Source organism: Notolepis coatsorum (assembly GCF_963971535.1).
Source record: "Notolepis coatsorum genome assembly, chromosome: 7".
Lineage (NCBI taxonomy): Eukaryota > Metazoa > Chordata > Actinopteri > Aulopiformes > Paralepididae > Notolepis > Notolepis coatsorum.
In genome coordinates this window covers 47158040-47171048 of record NC_140171.1, presented here as the reverse complement: position 1 = coordinate 47171048, position 13009 = coordinate 47158040, and the positions used below count along the sequence as shown (strand labels likewise).

General features: G+C 46.4%; 1 protein-coding gene across 2 annotated transcripts in view; it reads right to left on the bottom strand.

Moving 5' to 3' along the window:
* The window catches only part of LOC311231487 (uncharacterized protein), a 200136-nt gene that overhangs the window by 50278 nt on the left and 136849 nt on the right, over window positions 1–13009 (bottom strand). For both annotated transcript variants that reach the window (XM_084318092.1, XM_084318093.1), the window contains exons 2-3: window positions 3229–3281; window positions 2620–2700 (exon numbers count right to left, since the gene is read on the bottom strand). In XM_084318092.1, coding sequence (XP_084174218.1) covers window positions 2620–2700; window positions 3229–3273 — 126 coding nt within the window. In that variant the 5' untranslated portion in view covers window positions 3274–3281. The remainder of the gene's footprint in view (window positions 1–2619; window positions 2701–3228; window positions 3282–13009) is intronic.

Genomic DNA, 13009 nt, shown 5'->3' with positions numbered 1-13009 from the left:
CGTTTTGCGCTCTGATTGGCCAGGTCATGTGACATGTGCGCCAATCGTGGGACGGCAAGTTCTGCGCCCATTTCCGGGTCGAACAGCCTGCAAACTACCTAACGCCTAGTTTATCACTGGTTAAGCTTAGGCGACTCTTTCGCAGTTGGTTAAGGTTAGAGTTTGGAATCAGGGCAGGCGTTCTATCGCCATGCTCTAAGACAAACTCTAACCTTAACCAACTTCGAAAGTGCGCCTAAGCTTAACCAGGGTAGAAACTTGCGGTCCCACGATTGGGTGTACATGTCACATGACCTGGCCAATCAGAGACACGGAAACACAAACGTGTTGGTAAAAGCAATCAGGCGCCCGGTACAGCTTCTAAATTATTTTGTTTATATGCCGAAAACACCGGTCTGTATAACAGGGAACACTGCATTATCGAGACAGCGCCCCTATGAGGATCTGGCCGGTAATGCACAAGAGTAGGGTAAATCTGCAGTGCTGGTGACATTGAGTAGGATATTACAATGGAATAAAAGCCAAAACAACCTTGCAGTTACAACTCCCTGCCAGGTGGGGGTGCTGCAGCCCCTGCAGCACCCCCCCCTTCCCGCGTCACTGCCTGCGACACTCTCTCAGTATCAAACTAGAACCCCACAGTGCTCATACAACATGACCTTCAGAGCTCTGTTGTGTGCATGTTAGTGTGTGTGTGTGTGTTTTCTAGGGCTGTACCGAATGTCATTTTTTAACATTCGAAGCTTCTATTGAAGTATTCGAACGAAGCTTCGAATGTCTATAAAAAAAAAATTCATAAAAAAAGATAAATATATATATATATATATATATTTTTTTTTAAACTAAATCGTCAATTTGAATAAAGTGATTAATCTGATTAAATGAGTATTTTTCTTTTATTAAATAAACTTTCTTTATCAGTTTCGGCAAAACATAAATAATCCAGTAAGGGCACGGTTTGTCTTATAGTATAATATTATAATATTAGTGTAGCCTAATCTTTAACTGCAACTGTGAAGAAAACCCCCATTGGTTTAAACAGATTGAATAGACTCCTAACAAAAAGAAGCTTCGAAGCATTCGGTACAGCCCTAGTGTTTTCACAGGGAGACTCCGTTTAGTACCTGTGGTTTCATGTAGGCCTACAACACAGGGTGAGAGCATTCCTTCCTGCAAGCAGTTTCTGTACAATGCAATGCCACATCTCGCTGACCACAACTGGTGTTTAATAATAATAATCACCTGCCATTAGATTATAAATCACCTGTCGTTTGAGACCCAAGATCTGCAATAGAATAATCTGAGTAGTCCTACCTCCCACTACAATATCTACAGTAGAGTTCACATTATTCGAAAAATAAGTACTGATGGCTCTAAACAGAGATTACTTTTTAATGGCGATTTGCATCTGAAAACCTCTATGAAATTGCGTCATCATCACTCTCCCTACCAAGTAACTGCTTTTTCAAAGTTGTTCTACTATACAATGCACAGAACATAGGTCACAACTACCGGGCCACACTATAGCATAGACCATACAATACAAGGCCAAGCGCTAGCTAAGCGCTGGGGTGAAAGTGGCACGGAACTCGTTACCATTCCCTGCACTAGTATATAGGCGACATGCTAGCTGCTCGCTAACCACTGAGCTAAAAAGCGCCACAGAACCCTCTCTGTGCTCTCCGGTCCACCTCAGAACAAGCAGCACTCTGTTCTCCCCCCCCTGGGTTTCTGATTGGCTGGCCGCAGCGCTCTCTAAACTTCCTCCCGAGCTCAGGAGCTACACTGCCGCTCCCTTCTATCACCTCCTTACATCTTATAACAACAGCCCTGGGGTTACGCAAGTCGATAGCGAGCCTAATGAATGTACTCGAGGCTCGCTGTTAAGCCTCCGAGAGAGAGAGAGAGAGAGAGAGAGAGAGAGAGAGAGTAGAGGAATAACCATTAAGATGATGTCTCTGCGGTGAATGGCTTTGTTTGACATTCAATCCCATGGATAGAATACATCGGTGTTATGTTACGCAAATACACATGACAGCCATATTCTGAAAGCACATGCAAATGTGAGAACGGAAACGCCAATGCATGCAATCCCGCACACACACACACACACTCACTCACTCGCACATACAGAAACACACACAACTTTGAGGAATGTGCTCCAGGTTAGTATAACAGTAGAGTAGGAAGGGGCAACGCCAAACTGGAAATGGTGTGTGAAAACAATAGAGCAGCACAGTGCACTGGGAGCAATGTAAAAACACACGCACACAGGCGTGCGCATACATCAAAACAGATTTAAGCGTTCTAACCCTGACAGAATGACAGGCGGATCCAGGAAGTTCGGAAGGGTGTGTGTGTTGGGAATGAATTTGGAAGCTGGCTGCTCGCTAACTACTTGGAATGGGTCCGCAGAGGAATTCGGCTCGACAACTTTGTGGTCACAGTCATGTGGGAAATAGTGTGTGTGTGTCTACGAGAGAGTGAGAGAGTGTTTGAAAGAAGGTTCAAAATGTTTCACTTTAGTGTGCAAGACTCATTATCTGTGGGGTTCATTGGGTGCATATGCACTGTGTGTGTGCGTGTGCGTGTGCGTGTGTGTGTGTGTGTGTGTCAAACCTTGAGCTGCTGTAGTCTCAGCCTCTCATCCTCCAGCTCTCTCTTGGCTCTGTCCTGCTCCTCCTGAAGACGCCGCTTTTCCTGAGAGCACGAGACAGAGAGAGAGAGAGAGAGAGCGAGAGAGAGAGCGCGAGAGCACGAGAGAGAGCGAGAGAGAATATCGAGTTAGAGAGAGGAGGACAGCTGGTCAAACACCTGTCACAAGGACAGGGTCACCATGGACACAGGCACCTGACCAGGAGTCAACTGTCTCCATGGCAACCTGCTGGTGTTGTTTTCAGGGAGGCCCTGGCTCGCCATACTGCACCCTGGATCAATTATTCATAAGCTATGACCGGCTGAGAGAACACCGTGTAGTTTCCTTAGTGTCTTTGTCTCCCTCTTTGTGTGTGTGCGTGCGTGTGTTTGTGTGTGTGTGTGTGTGTGTGTGTGTGTGTGTGTGCACGCTCTTGAGGTTAAGGATTAGAGTTAGAATTATGTTATGGTAAGGTATGAAGTACAATAATGCATGCGTGTGTGTGTGTGTGTGTGTGTGTGTGTGTGTGTGTGTGTGTGTGTGTGTGTGTGTGTGTGTGTGTGTGTGTGCGTGCATGCGAGAAGTTGACTCACAGCAATGGCCTGCAGTCTCTGTTGGTACTTGTCCGCCTCATCCATCCTGGCTCCTGTGAGGTCAAAGGTTAAACGGGTCAGACAGAGGTCAAGTGGATCCATCCACTCTCAACGTCATTTTATTTGTAGTTTTCAAGCAAGCAAGGATGTTGGATTTTAGACACCATATATAGCCTTTTTCTCTTTAACATTGTAGGCAAAACCTTCCAGGGACATTCTGGATCAGAATTGTGGACATTCTGGACAGGTTGTCAAGACGTCATGTAGTTTCATCCAGAGACTGTCCCTGGAGACTTCTGAAACCAAACTGCTTGCGCACAAACAGCATCATTATTCTGGCTGATCTCCACTGTACCCCATTCTAAATTTGAGGAAAATGTTGCACTAAATTGCCCAAACAGAAAGCGTCTACTGCAACACGCCAGCAGCCAGGTGACATTTTCATAGGTGTGTGGGAAGCAAGTCGACATAAATGAGACGAGGAATGTGATGCTGAAAACCAGGGCTGTCCTCCACTAAAGACATTCTTAGTCACATAATCAATGAGTTGATTTCACTGACAAATTCCCCATGTACAATAATGAAGAGGGAACTCTTAATTATACAGTTAACTCTAATTTATCTAGTGCTGACCAGATATGAGTGTATCACTTTTCAGGAACTAACTTATTCACCATGAAAAAAAGCACAAGAATCAACAAAGTCTTGCTTGACGAAGACCAAACTAATTGATTAATAGGAGGTGGCAACCCACTAAAACCACACTTGATTGATTGTTGGGGTTTGATTTACAACCCTACTTTCGTTTTTTTTTATCCACTTTTTCTCCTCTTTTTCTATTTTTCTCCCATCCCAATTCCATTGTGCCAATTCTCCCCTCCCCTGTCTTGAACGTTGCTTGCATATGCCCCCCACTGGCCGTTGTAGGGAGGATAGAAGCCTTGCATCACGTGTCCCCTCCGATACACGAGGAGGCAGCCTGTCACATCTTTTCACCTGCCAGCGCGGACTCTCATTGGCGAGGTGTAACATGTGGGAGGCTGACACTACCCGCCATTTCCTGTCTCTGCTGTGCAGGCGTCCCCAACCGACCTGTAGGATTCGCTGTCCACAACGTCCAGATTACCACCAATCGACTTCCACCCGCTAACTCTGCCAATTGAGTTAGTATGATGGCTGGCCCAAGCCAGAGGCAACGCCGACAGCCGGAGTCGAACCCGGTGTCTCTTGCGTTGGTGACGAGCACAGTATCCGCTGCGCCACCCAGCCGCCCCCTACTTTCGCTTTCTATTGGATAGTACTGTACATAGACACCGACAGTGAATAGGGCCAGGATAGATAGGAGATCAAATGAATGGTACATCATGAGCCGGATTGGAGCCCATGATGGTCACAATATATAATATATGTGCTTTATTATTGAGCCAACATTCTACTGTTGGTGAATGTACAGTATTCACACCCTCACCTAAAGTCTAATTCTACTGTTGGTGAATGTACAGTATTCACACCCTCACCTAAAGTCTAATTCTACTGTTGGTGAAACTACAGTATTTACACCCTCACTCAAATTCTAATGTTGGTAAATCTACAGTATTTACACCCTCACTAAAAGTCTAATTCTACTGTTGGTGAATCTAGAGTATTGGAGGGCAACAGTGGCTCAGGAGGTAGAGAAGTTGTCTGGTAATCCAGAGTTTCCCGGTTCGATTCCCGCTCAGCTTGACGAAGTGTCAAGTCAAGTCAATTATATTTATATAGCACATTTTAAACAGCAGTTGACAAAGTGCTGAACAATTTACACAAAATTCAAGATACTATACTCAAACCATATCAAACAATTAAAACATATATACATTAAAACTAAGCGGATGCTCTATACAATGGATTTAGAAGGCCAGGCTGAATAGATGGGTTTTAAGCATCGATTAAGTGGCAAGTGACTGGGCCGACCTAATGTTAGCAGGTAGACTGTTCCAGAGGCGCGGGGCAGCCACAGAAAAGGCTCGATCGCCTCTGGTTTTAAGCCTTGCTCTGGGGACATCCAGGAGCATCTGGTTAGAGGACCTCAGAGCTCTGGACGGGGTGTGGAAATGCAGGAGATCTGCGAGGTAGGAGGGGCAAGGCCATTGAGCAAGACACTTAACCCCTAATAGCTCCCGATGTGCATGTTGGCACATTGCATGGTTGCCTCTGCCATCGGTGTGTGAATGTGTGAGTGAATGGGTAAAATGTGAGGAACAAATTGTAAAGCGCTTTGGATAAAAGCGCTATATAAATGCAGCCATTTATAGCCATTCATATTCACATCTGCTGTTGGTGAATCTACAGTATCGACAGCCTCACAAAACGTCTCTAGGTCTTTGGTTTCCCTTGTGACAGTGCCTCAGGCATCTTCAAGCAAACAAGCTCAGGTGATATTTGCTTTCCCCTGCAGCTGACGCTAAATGGGACACAAATATTTGAGTTCCCTATACAACTCAAGAGGTAAATGAGAGTGCATACCCAGAAGCACAAAAAACAACAGCACCGGTTTCTTCAGACTCAAATATGTCCAAAAGGTCCAATGGAGGAAGGAAAACATAATTTTGAGATTAGCAACTGCGTTTGAAAATACAACCTACTTGCAGTGTTTCCCCCTAGAAATGGGTGCTGAAGTGGTTGACCCCTCCTGTCAGGTAGGCGCGGTGCCCACTGACTATGCTCGGGGAAACACTGTATTTGAATATATTTCATAGGCCAAGGCCCTATGCTACACTCGACATGCTGTACAGTACGTGGACCATGTACATGGACCACCTCAGTTCCAACAGAACACCAACTCAATGCAATACAATCGGGCAACGCAAGAGAATAAAAACTAGAAGAATCTTGTCAAAAGTTACAGTATGACGTTGATGTTTTCACATTACAACAGTGAAACTTCCTGACGGGCTCACCTCCTCGGCGTACTCCTGCCTATAACAAGTTCCGTCCAGCAGACGACCGCACAACACGGCCAAGCCGTCCTACAGATGGAGATCTCACGCTGCAAAGATCCGAGTGTGGCACAAGTATGAACGGCCGTCACTGGCAACATCGCTAATTGCCACCACAGAGCTTCGAAACACAAACCCCATCTGCTTGCCCTCTGAAGATTCAACTTAGTGAGTAGTAAGTAACCATTTCTATATACGTTGACGTTGAGCCACAGTCAGCTTTTCATATCTAGCGTATTCTCTAGTACAGTAAAGCCCAGAGTTGCTCCATACAGTAGATCTGAGGGGATTTCTTTCTACCCAGAGAGAGGGGGGGGGGGGGGGGGGGGCTGGTCCTGCTCACCATTCACCTGATGGGTTTCTTCACCCCTCTGGGCAGTGTTACTGGGGAGCAGGGCCAAGAACAAACAGAATATATCAAGTTTCAAGTTTCAAGTTTGAAAGTAAGAATACTTTCATACAAAATGCTTCTTACTGTTACGCTCCAGAGACTGTGCTAGACAAGATAGTATCAAATAACATAGTATAGCATGTAATTTAGAAGAAGAAAATGAGGTCACAGTGTTCGGTATAGACATATGTACAATGTTCTGAGTTACCATATAATATACAATATATGCAGTGTACTAATGTACAGTACTATATAGTGCAAAGCAGAAATGGGATGAGGTACAATTTAGGTACAATTTACAGTAAGGTGTACGAGTTGTAGTGCAATCCTTCATCAATAAATATAAAGTGTGGGGAGTGGGTGCTACAGTGTGTTTGTTTAAAGTGGGTGTGTGCTATAAAGTGTGTGGAGTGGGTGCTACAGTGTGTCTGTTTAAAGTGAGTGTGTGCGTGTGGATGTGTGTGCTATGTGCGTTTGGTGGTTGTTGTTGTGTAGTGTTCATTGTTCGTTTAGCAGTCTGATGGCCTGGGGATAGAAGCTTCTTCTGAGTCTTTCTGTGCTCGCCTTGAGACTCCGGTATCGCTTGCCTGACCGCAGCAGTTCAAAGAGGCAGTTGTTCGGGTGACTGGAGTCTTTAATGATTCTCTTAGCCTTGCCCTTGCAACGCTTGTTGTAAATGTTCTGGAGGGTGGGGAGCCCCCCTCCAATTGTGCGTTCGGCTGAACGTGTCACTCTTTGTAGTCTGCTTCGGTCTTGTGCAGTGCTATTCCCAAACCAGGAGGTGATGTTGCCAGTCAAGATGCTCTCTATTGTACATGAGTAGAAGTTCTTAAGGATCTTCTGACTGACTTGGAACTTCCTTAGGCGCCTGAGGAAGTAGAGGCGTTGTCGTGCCTTCTTCACAACACTGTCAATGTGTGTGGTCCATGTCAAGTCCTCGGATATGTAGGCTCCGAGGTACTTAAAGCTGTTGACTCTCTCAACCGGTGCCCCGTCGATGCTGAGGGGGCTGTAGTCCTTGACCCCCGACCTCCTGAAGTCCACAATCATCTCCTTTGTTTTGCTGACGTTCAGGGAGAGGCTGTTATCCTGGCACCATCCCGCCAGGACCTTGACCTCTTCCAGGTAGGCCCTCTCGTCGTTGGCAGAGATCAGGCCCACCACCACTGTGTCGTCAGCAAATTTGATGATTGTATTGCTACTCCGCTGAGCCACACAGTCGTGTGTGTACAGGGAGTAGAGGAGGGGACTCAGAACACAGCCCTGGGGGGCCCCTATGTTGAGGGTGATGGATGAGGAGGTGCAGTTGCCTGCTCTCACCACCTGGGGTCTGCCAGTCAGGAAGTCCAAGACCCACTGGCAGAGGTCATAGTTCAAGCCCAGGTCCCTGAGCTTGGCTATATCAGTCCACTGTGAGAGATTTGGGGTGCTTTTTCAATGTGTGTGATTTATAGATTGGGGGAAGATGGTAGCATCTAACGGTGCCAGGTCAGAGAGGGCAGAAATGTGTTTGGCTTAGCAGAGGTTGGTTCAGAACGGTGACCAGTGGATTGAATACACTGCCAGCGAGGGTGTTTGTTGACATTCCTTGGAAGAACATCTGAGATAAGACGGAGTGTCTCCCAGAGCGGGGGAGAGCGGTTCACAGAGAATGAAAGTTTAATGGTGTGAGAGGTTAGCAGTTGTCATGACAACACGTCGCATGACAACCAGAAGGCGGGCTGTCGTTGCGACGACGAACATCTATGAGTCGAACAGTGTTTCCGGGTGTAAGGCAGACTAGAATCAGACCAAGAGCGAGTAGGACTAAAATCTGACTGAGACTAAGAGGGAAGGAACCAGGAGAGACTCTTCCTCCTCCACCACGGAGGGGGGGGGAAGGGAGAATGCCACATCATCATTACGGTAGCTTCGGCTAACACGAGGAGGGTTCAGGCTAACGACCAGGCCTGACCACTATTGGACATAACAGCAAAGGGACAATAGAACACACCGAAAGATCATTAGAATAGACTCTTCAAGGACGATACAATTTGATAACATCTGATTATGAGGTTCTGTTTATAGCAATAAAACCACGCTTTTCCTCACAAGGTATCTCACGGTGTCGAAGTGTCGAATTCTTACGGAGGTGGAGAATTATTATGGTTTATGGATTGCACTAACGGGGGGAGACGAAGACGTGATACTGGCCAGTTTGATCAGGATCTTACAGTTGGTGCCGATGACAGCCGGATTTGCAAGAGATTAAAACAACGGGAGCAGTTGGTTGCAGAGAGATAAGAACAACGGAAAAAGACTGGTTGCCGAGAGATAAGAACAACGGAAAAAGACTTTTTCAATAATGGGACGACAGTGGACAACAGACATCGTGTGTGGGAGAGAGCGGCGAGTCGAGCGGTCAGGAGGCGAACCAGCGCTGTAGGGGAAACAGCGCTCCGATAAAAAATGTGAGTTCACTGTGCACACGGTTGTTTTGATCTTTTAAGCCAAATAAAAACGAACAGATGTGCATCCGTAAACGTAAAAATGTCTAGTTCGACACAGAGAGAATGCCAGCTGTAATAATATGAGCAGAGAGCCATGGTGAAAATCGAGGGTGTTATCTACAGAGAATGAAAAGCAAACGAGGCAGGCTGCACAGTTTTGGTTTAAGGAGGGTAAATGCGAGATGAGGAAAGGGGGGGGGGGGGCGCTTGAATCAGATCGAAAAATTGTTGATGGCGGGACTGTTTTCATAACAGAAGGAAAGTCGAAAGGAGATTGTACCAGTGTGTATTATGTCCGATCAGGCAAGAGTATTAGTCTGAGAAAGCGTCCCCTGATAATGGATAGGAAAGAGAGGAAAAACAGCTGTGTTTTTAGGCCTTGGAAGGAAGGGCAGCGTTCGTTTGTTGAGAGAGTAGCCATTTGCACCGAGTCAAAATGGCTGCAGAGCCACGAGGGGTTTAGAATCAGGAAGTGACACGTCAACTAAAACACCATCGAGGAGGAGTAGGGCGCCACCTAGTGGCGGAGGAAGGGTAGTGCTGGGGAGTTTTCATTACCCATAGGGGAATATTTAGCACAGAGAGTGGATTATTATTATAATAATAATATTAGATAGAGTTTAATTATACAATGGATTAAATAAGAATTGCACAGAAAGATGGTGCAGTTATTTGAATGGGTTAATTATGGAATAAAGAGGGAAGTCCAGTGGGGCCTTCTCACACCTAATAGATAGGCAGGGTCTTCAGAAGACACGTCACCAGAATAACTGGCGCGTGCTGGGGGTCAAACTGGGATGAAGAGTTGCGCGGAGTGGGTATCGGAAACTGCAAGTGTCACGCCGGAAGACAACAAACAGGGAACCGCCCTGTAAGATGGATAATAGGTGTGGAGAAGGTGGTAGACTAATAGCAAAACAAGGGAAGTTGAATGTACAGACGACTGCCGGTGTTGTGTTTCTGCTTTCAAGGGGGGAATGACACCGACAGCGATGGAGATGACCAGGAGACAGACTGGAGGAGGAGGAAGCCGCAGGGGCCAGGCACCGCAGCCTGGTACACAGATGATCCACGACGAGAGGGAGGAGACGGCGGCGGTGGAGGAGCAGATGTGGAGAGGACAGCCAGAGACACTGAGCAGGAGCAGACCAGGGGAGACATTTTTGCCTAGGGGACCGCGCCCTGGAGGGGGGACCAGCTCAGGAAAGGAGCCGTCACTGAAAGGGGCCCTTGCCCTAGAAGATGGGACCGGCCCAAGATGGGAGGTGTACTGTAAGAGGGAAGGGAGCGCTCTGATTTGGACGTGGGGTACCTAATAGGGGGGCCGAAGGGTTTAGGGTGTGTCGTCTGAAAAGTTGCAATCTGTGTTTTTCTCTGTCTCTCTCTCTCTCTCTCCTCCCTGACCGTTGTTTATCCTTTCTGGTTTGGGTGTGATGCGGGTAATGGAAAACAAAAGGAAAACAGCAGACGGCGGGGCCCTAATTGTTATGAGTCTATTTTTTGTGTATGATTAATTGAAAAACCAAGTAGTCTTATGATTCTGAAGGTTGATTAAGAATCAAAGGGGGGAATGAGAGATTTGGGGTGCTTTTTCAATGTGTGTGATGTATAGATTGGGGGAAGATGGTAGCATCTAACGGTGCCAGGTCAGAGAGGGCAGAAATGTGTTTGGCTTAGCAGAGGTTGGTTCAGAACGGTGACCAGTGGATTGAATACACTGCCAGCGAGGGTGTTTGTTGACATTCCTTGGAAGAACATCTGAGATAAGACGGAGTGTCTCCCAGAGCGAGGGAGAGCGGTTCACAGTGAATGAAAGTTTAATGGTGTGAGAGGTTAGCAGTTGTCATGACAACACGTCGCATGACAACCAGAAGGCGGGCCGTCGTTGCGACGACGAACATCTATGAGTCGAACGGTGTTTCCGGGTGTAAGGCAGACTAGAATCAGACCAAGAGCGAGTAGGACTAAAATCTGACTGAGACTAAGAGGGAAGGAACCAGGAGACTCTTCCTCCTCCACCACGGAGGGGGGGGGGGAGGGAGAATGCCACATCATCATTACGGTAGCTTCGGCTAACACGAGGAGGGTTCAGGCTAACGACCAGGCCTGACCACTATTGGACATAACAGCAAAGGGACAATAGAACACACCGAAAGATCATTAGAATAGACTCTTCAAGGACGATACAATTTGATAACATCTGATAACATCTGATTATGAGGTTCTGTTTATAGCAATAAAACCACACTTTTCCTCACAAGGTATCTCACGGTGTCGAAGTGTCGAATTCTTACGGAGGTGGAGAATTATTATGGTTTATGGATTGCACTAACGGGGGGAGATAAGGATCTTATCTACCAGTATCGGAGACGTCAGGACCATTAAAAGTACACAACGCAGAGGAATTGGATGGAGGGCCAAACAGACGAAGACGTGATACTGGCCAGTTTGATCAGGATCTTACAACTGGGAGTGGGGGGGTTAGGGATGTGGGAGAAATGCTTTAAAAGAAACTGCCTCTCTGCACCATAGCGCTGGAGACACGAGTGAGAGGGAGAGAGACTGTGACACACGGGATCGAAAGACAGACAGAGTGTAACCGAGAGAGAATCCCTCCTTCCAGAGAAACCAAGAGCAAGGGAGAGAGAGAGGAATTGTCATCTCTCCCCAGTGCCTTGAAAGACTGGAGGTGCTATGACAGCTTACAGTATAAGCCTCTGTAGGGAGTCGAGGCTGCGTCTTGTCGGGGCTCCAGGAGAGTGCTCAGAATAGCAGCCAGAGATAAACAAGCAAACACAAACAGAGGCTTTGATGAGGAGGCATTGACGAGCTCCCCACAGACACGACTCCGATAATTAGACTCGATACAGGAGGGTTAGGAAGGTGGGGAGAGGGGAGACAAAGTTAAAAAGTTAAAAGGGAAAGTCAAGAGAATGAGAGAAGAGTCAAGGGAAAAAGAGAGAGAAATAAATAAAGGAGAGAAGAGAGAGCAAGGGTAAGATAACACAGCCTGTAGCCGTCGCTTAGGGATTCCGTTCACCATGGGAGCCACGCTCGTTACATGTACGCTAGCATATGGTACTGTGGGTTTACATGTCCACTGAATGGCCCTGGCTGCAGTTGCTCATATAAATGGGTACAAAATGACAGGGCAGGAAAGAGATTGCACAAGATAACCACGAGGGACCATTCAAGACGGGATAAAAGAGAGAAAGAGATTGAAGTTGCAGAGACCAGAGGTTTTGATTGGATCCTTTATCCTTGCCCTCTTTGTTTTATTTTATTACCAACATATTTCATGCATCCGCCAACAACATGGCACGTTGCCATGACCACTACTCATTGTCAAGGGCGATCCTTCTATTCTATCATTTCTAAAAACCTGTTTGCTTAGAAGCATGGTCATGTAACAGCAATATTTTGCATTGTGAATATGGATGGCTTTCAATAATAAGTCCTTACAGTACATAGAATGTTGGCAGCAGTGGGTTGACTATATTATGACCACACACACAGTATACTTTCTTACAGTATCACACAGACAGAAGGTCGAAAAGGACAAGTGACAAAATAGAGATAAATCAAATAGGCCAGAAATGAGTCAGGGTGAGAGAGAGTGAGAGACAGAGTGAGAGTGAGAGTGAGAGTGAGAGAGAGAGACTGGAGGCACACTCAAGTGCCAAGATGGTTTACCAGGGCTGTACGCTAAGCTTTTTCACTAGGGGCACAGTTGCCCCTAAATGAGAAATTTAGGGGCACAGAATATTTTTTAGGGGCACATTTTTATACAACAATTTGACCATTATAGTGCAAAAAAATATGTTCCTCCTGCCTCATTACTGTGGTCCTTTTATTTAACATTTACGTGCTTTTGTTTTCAGGTTTGTATATTTTATAATGAACCAATCTTTAACTGCAACTGT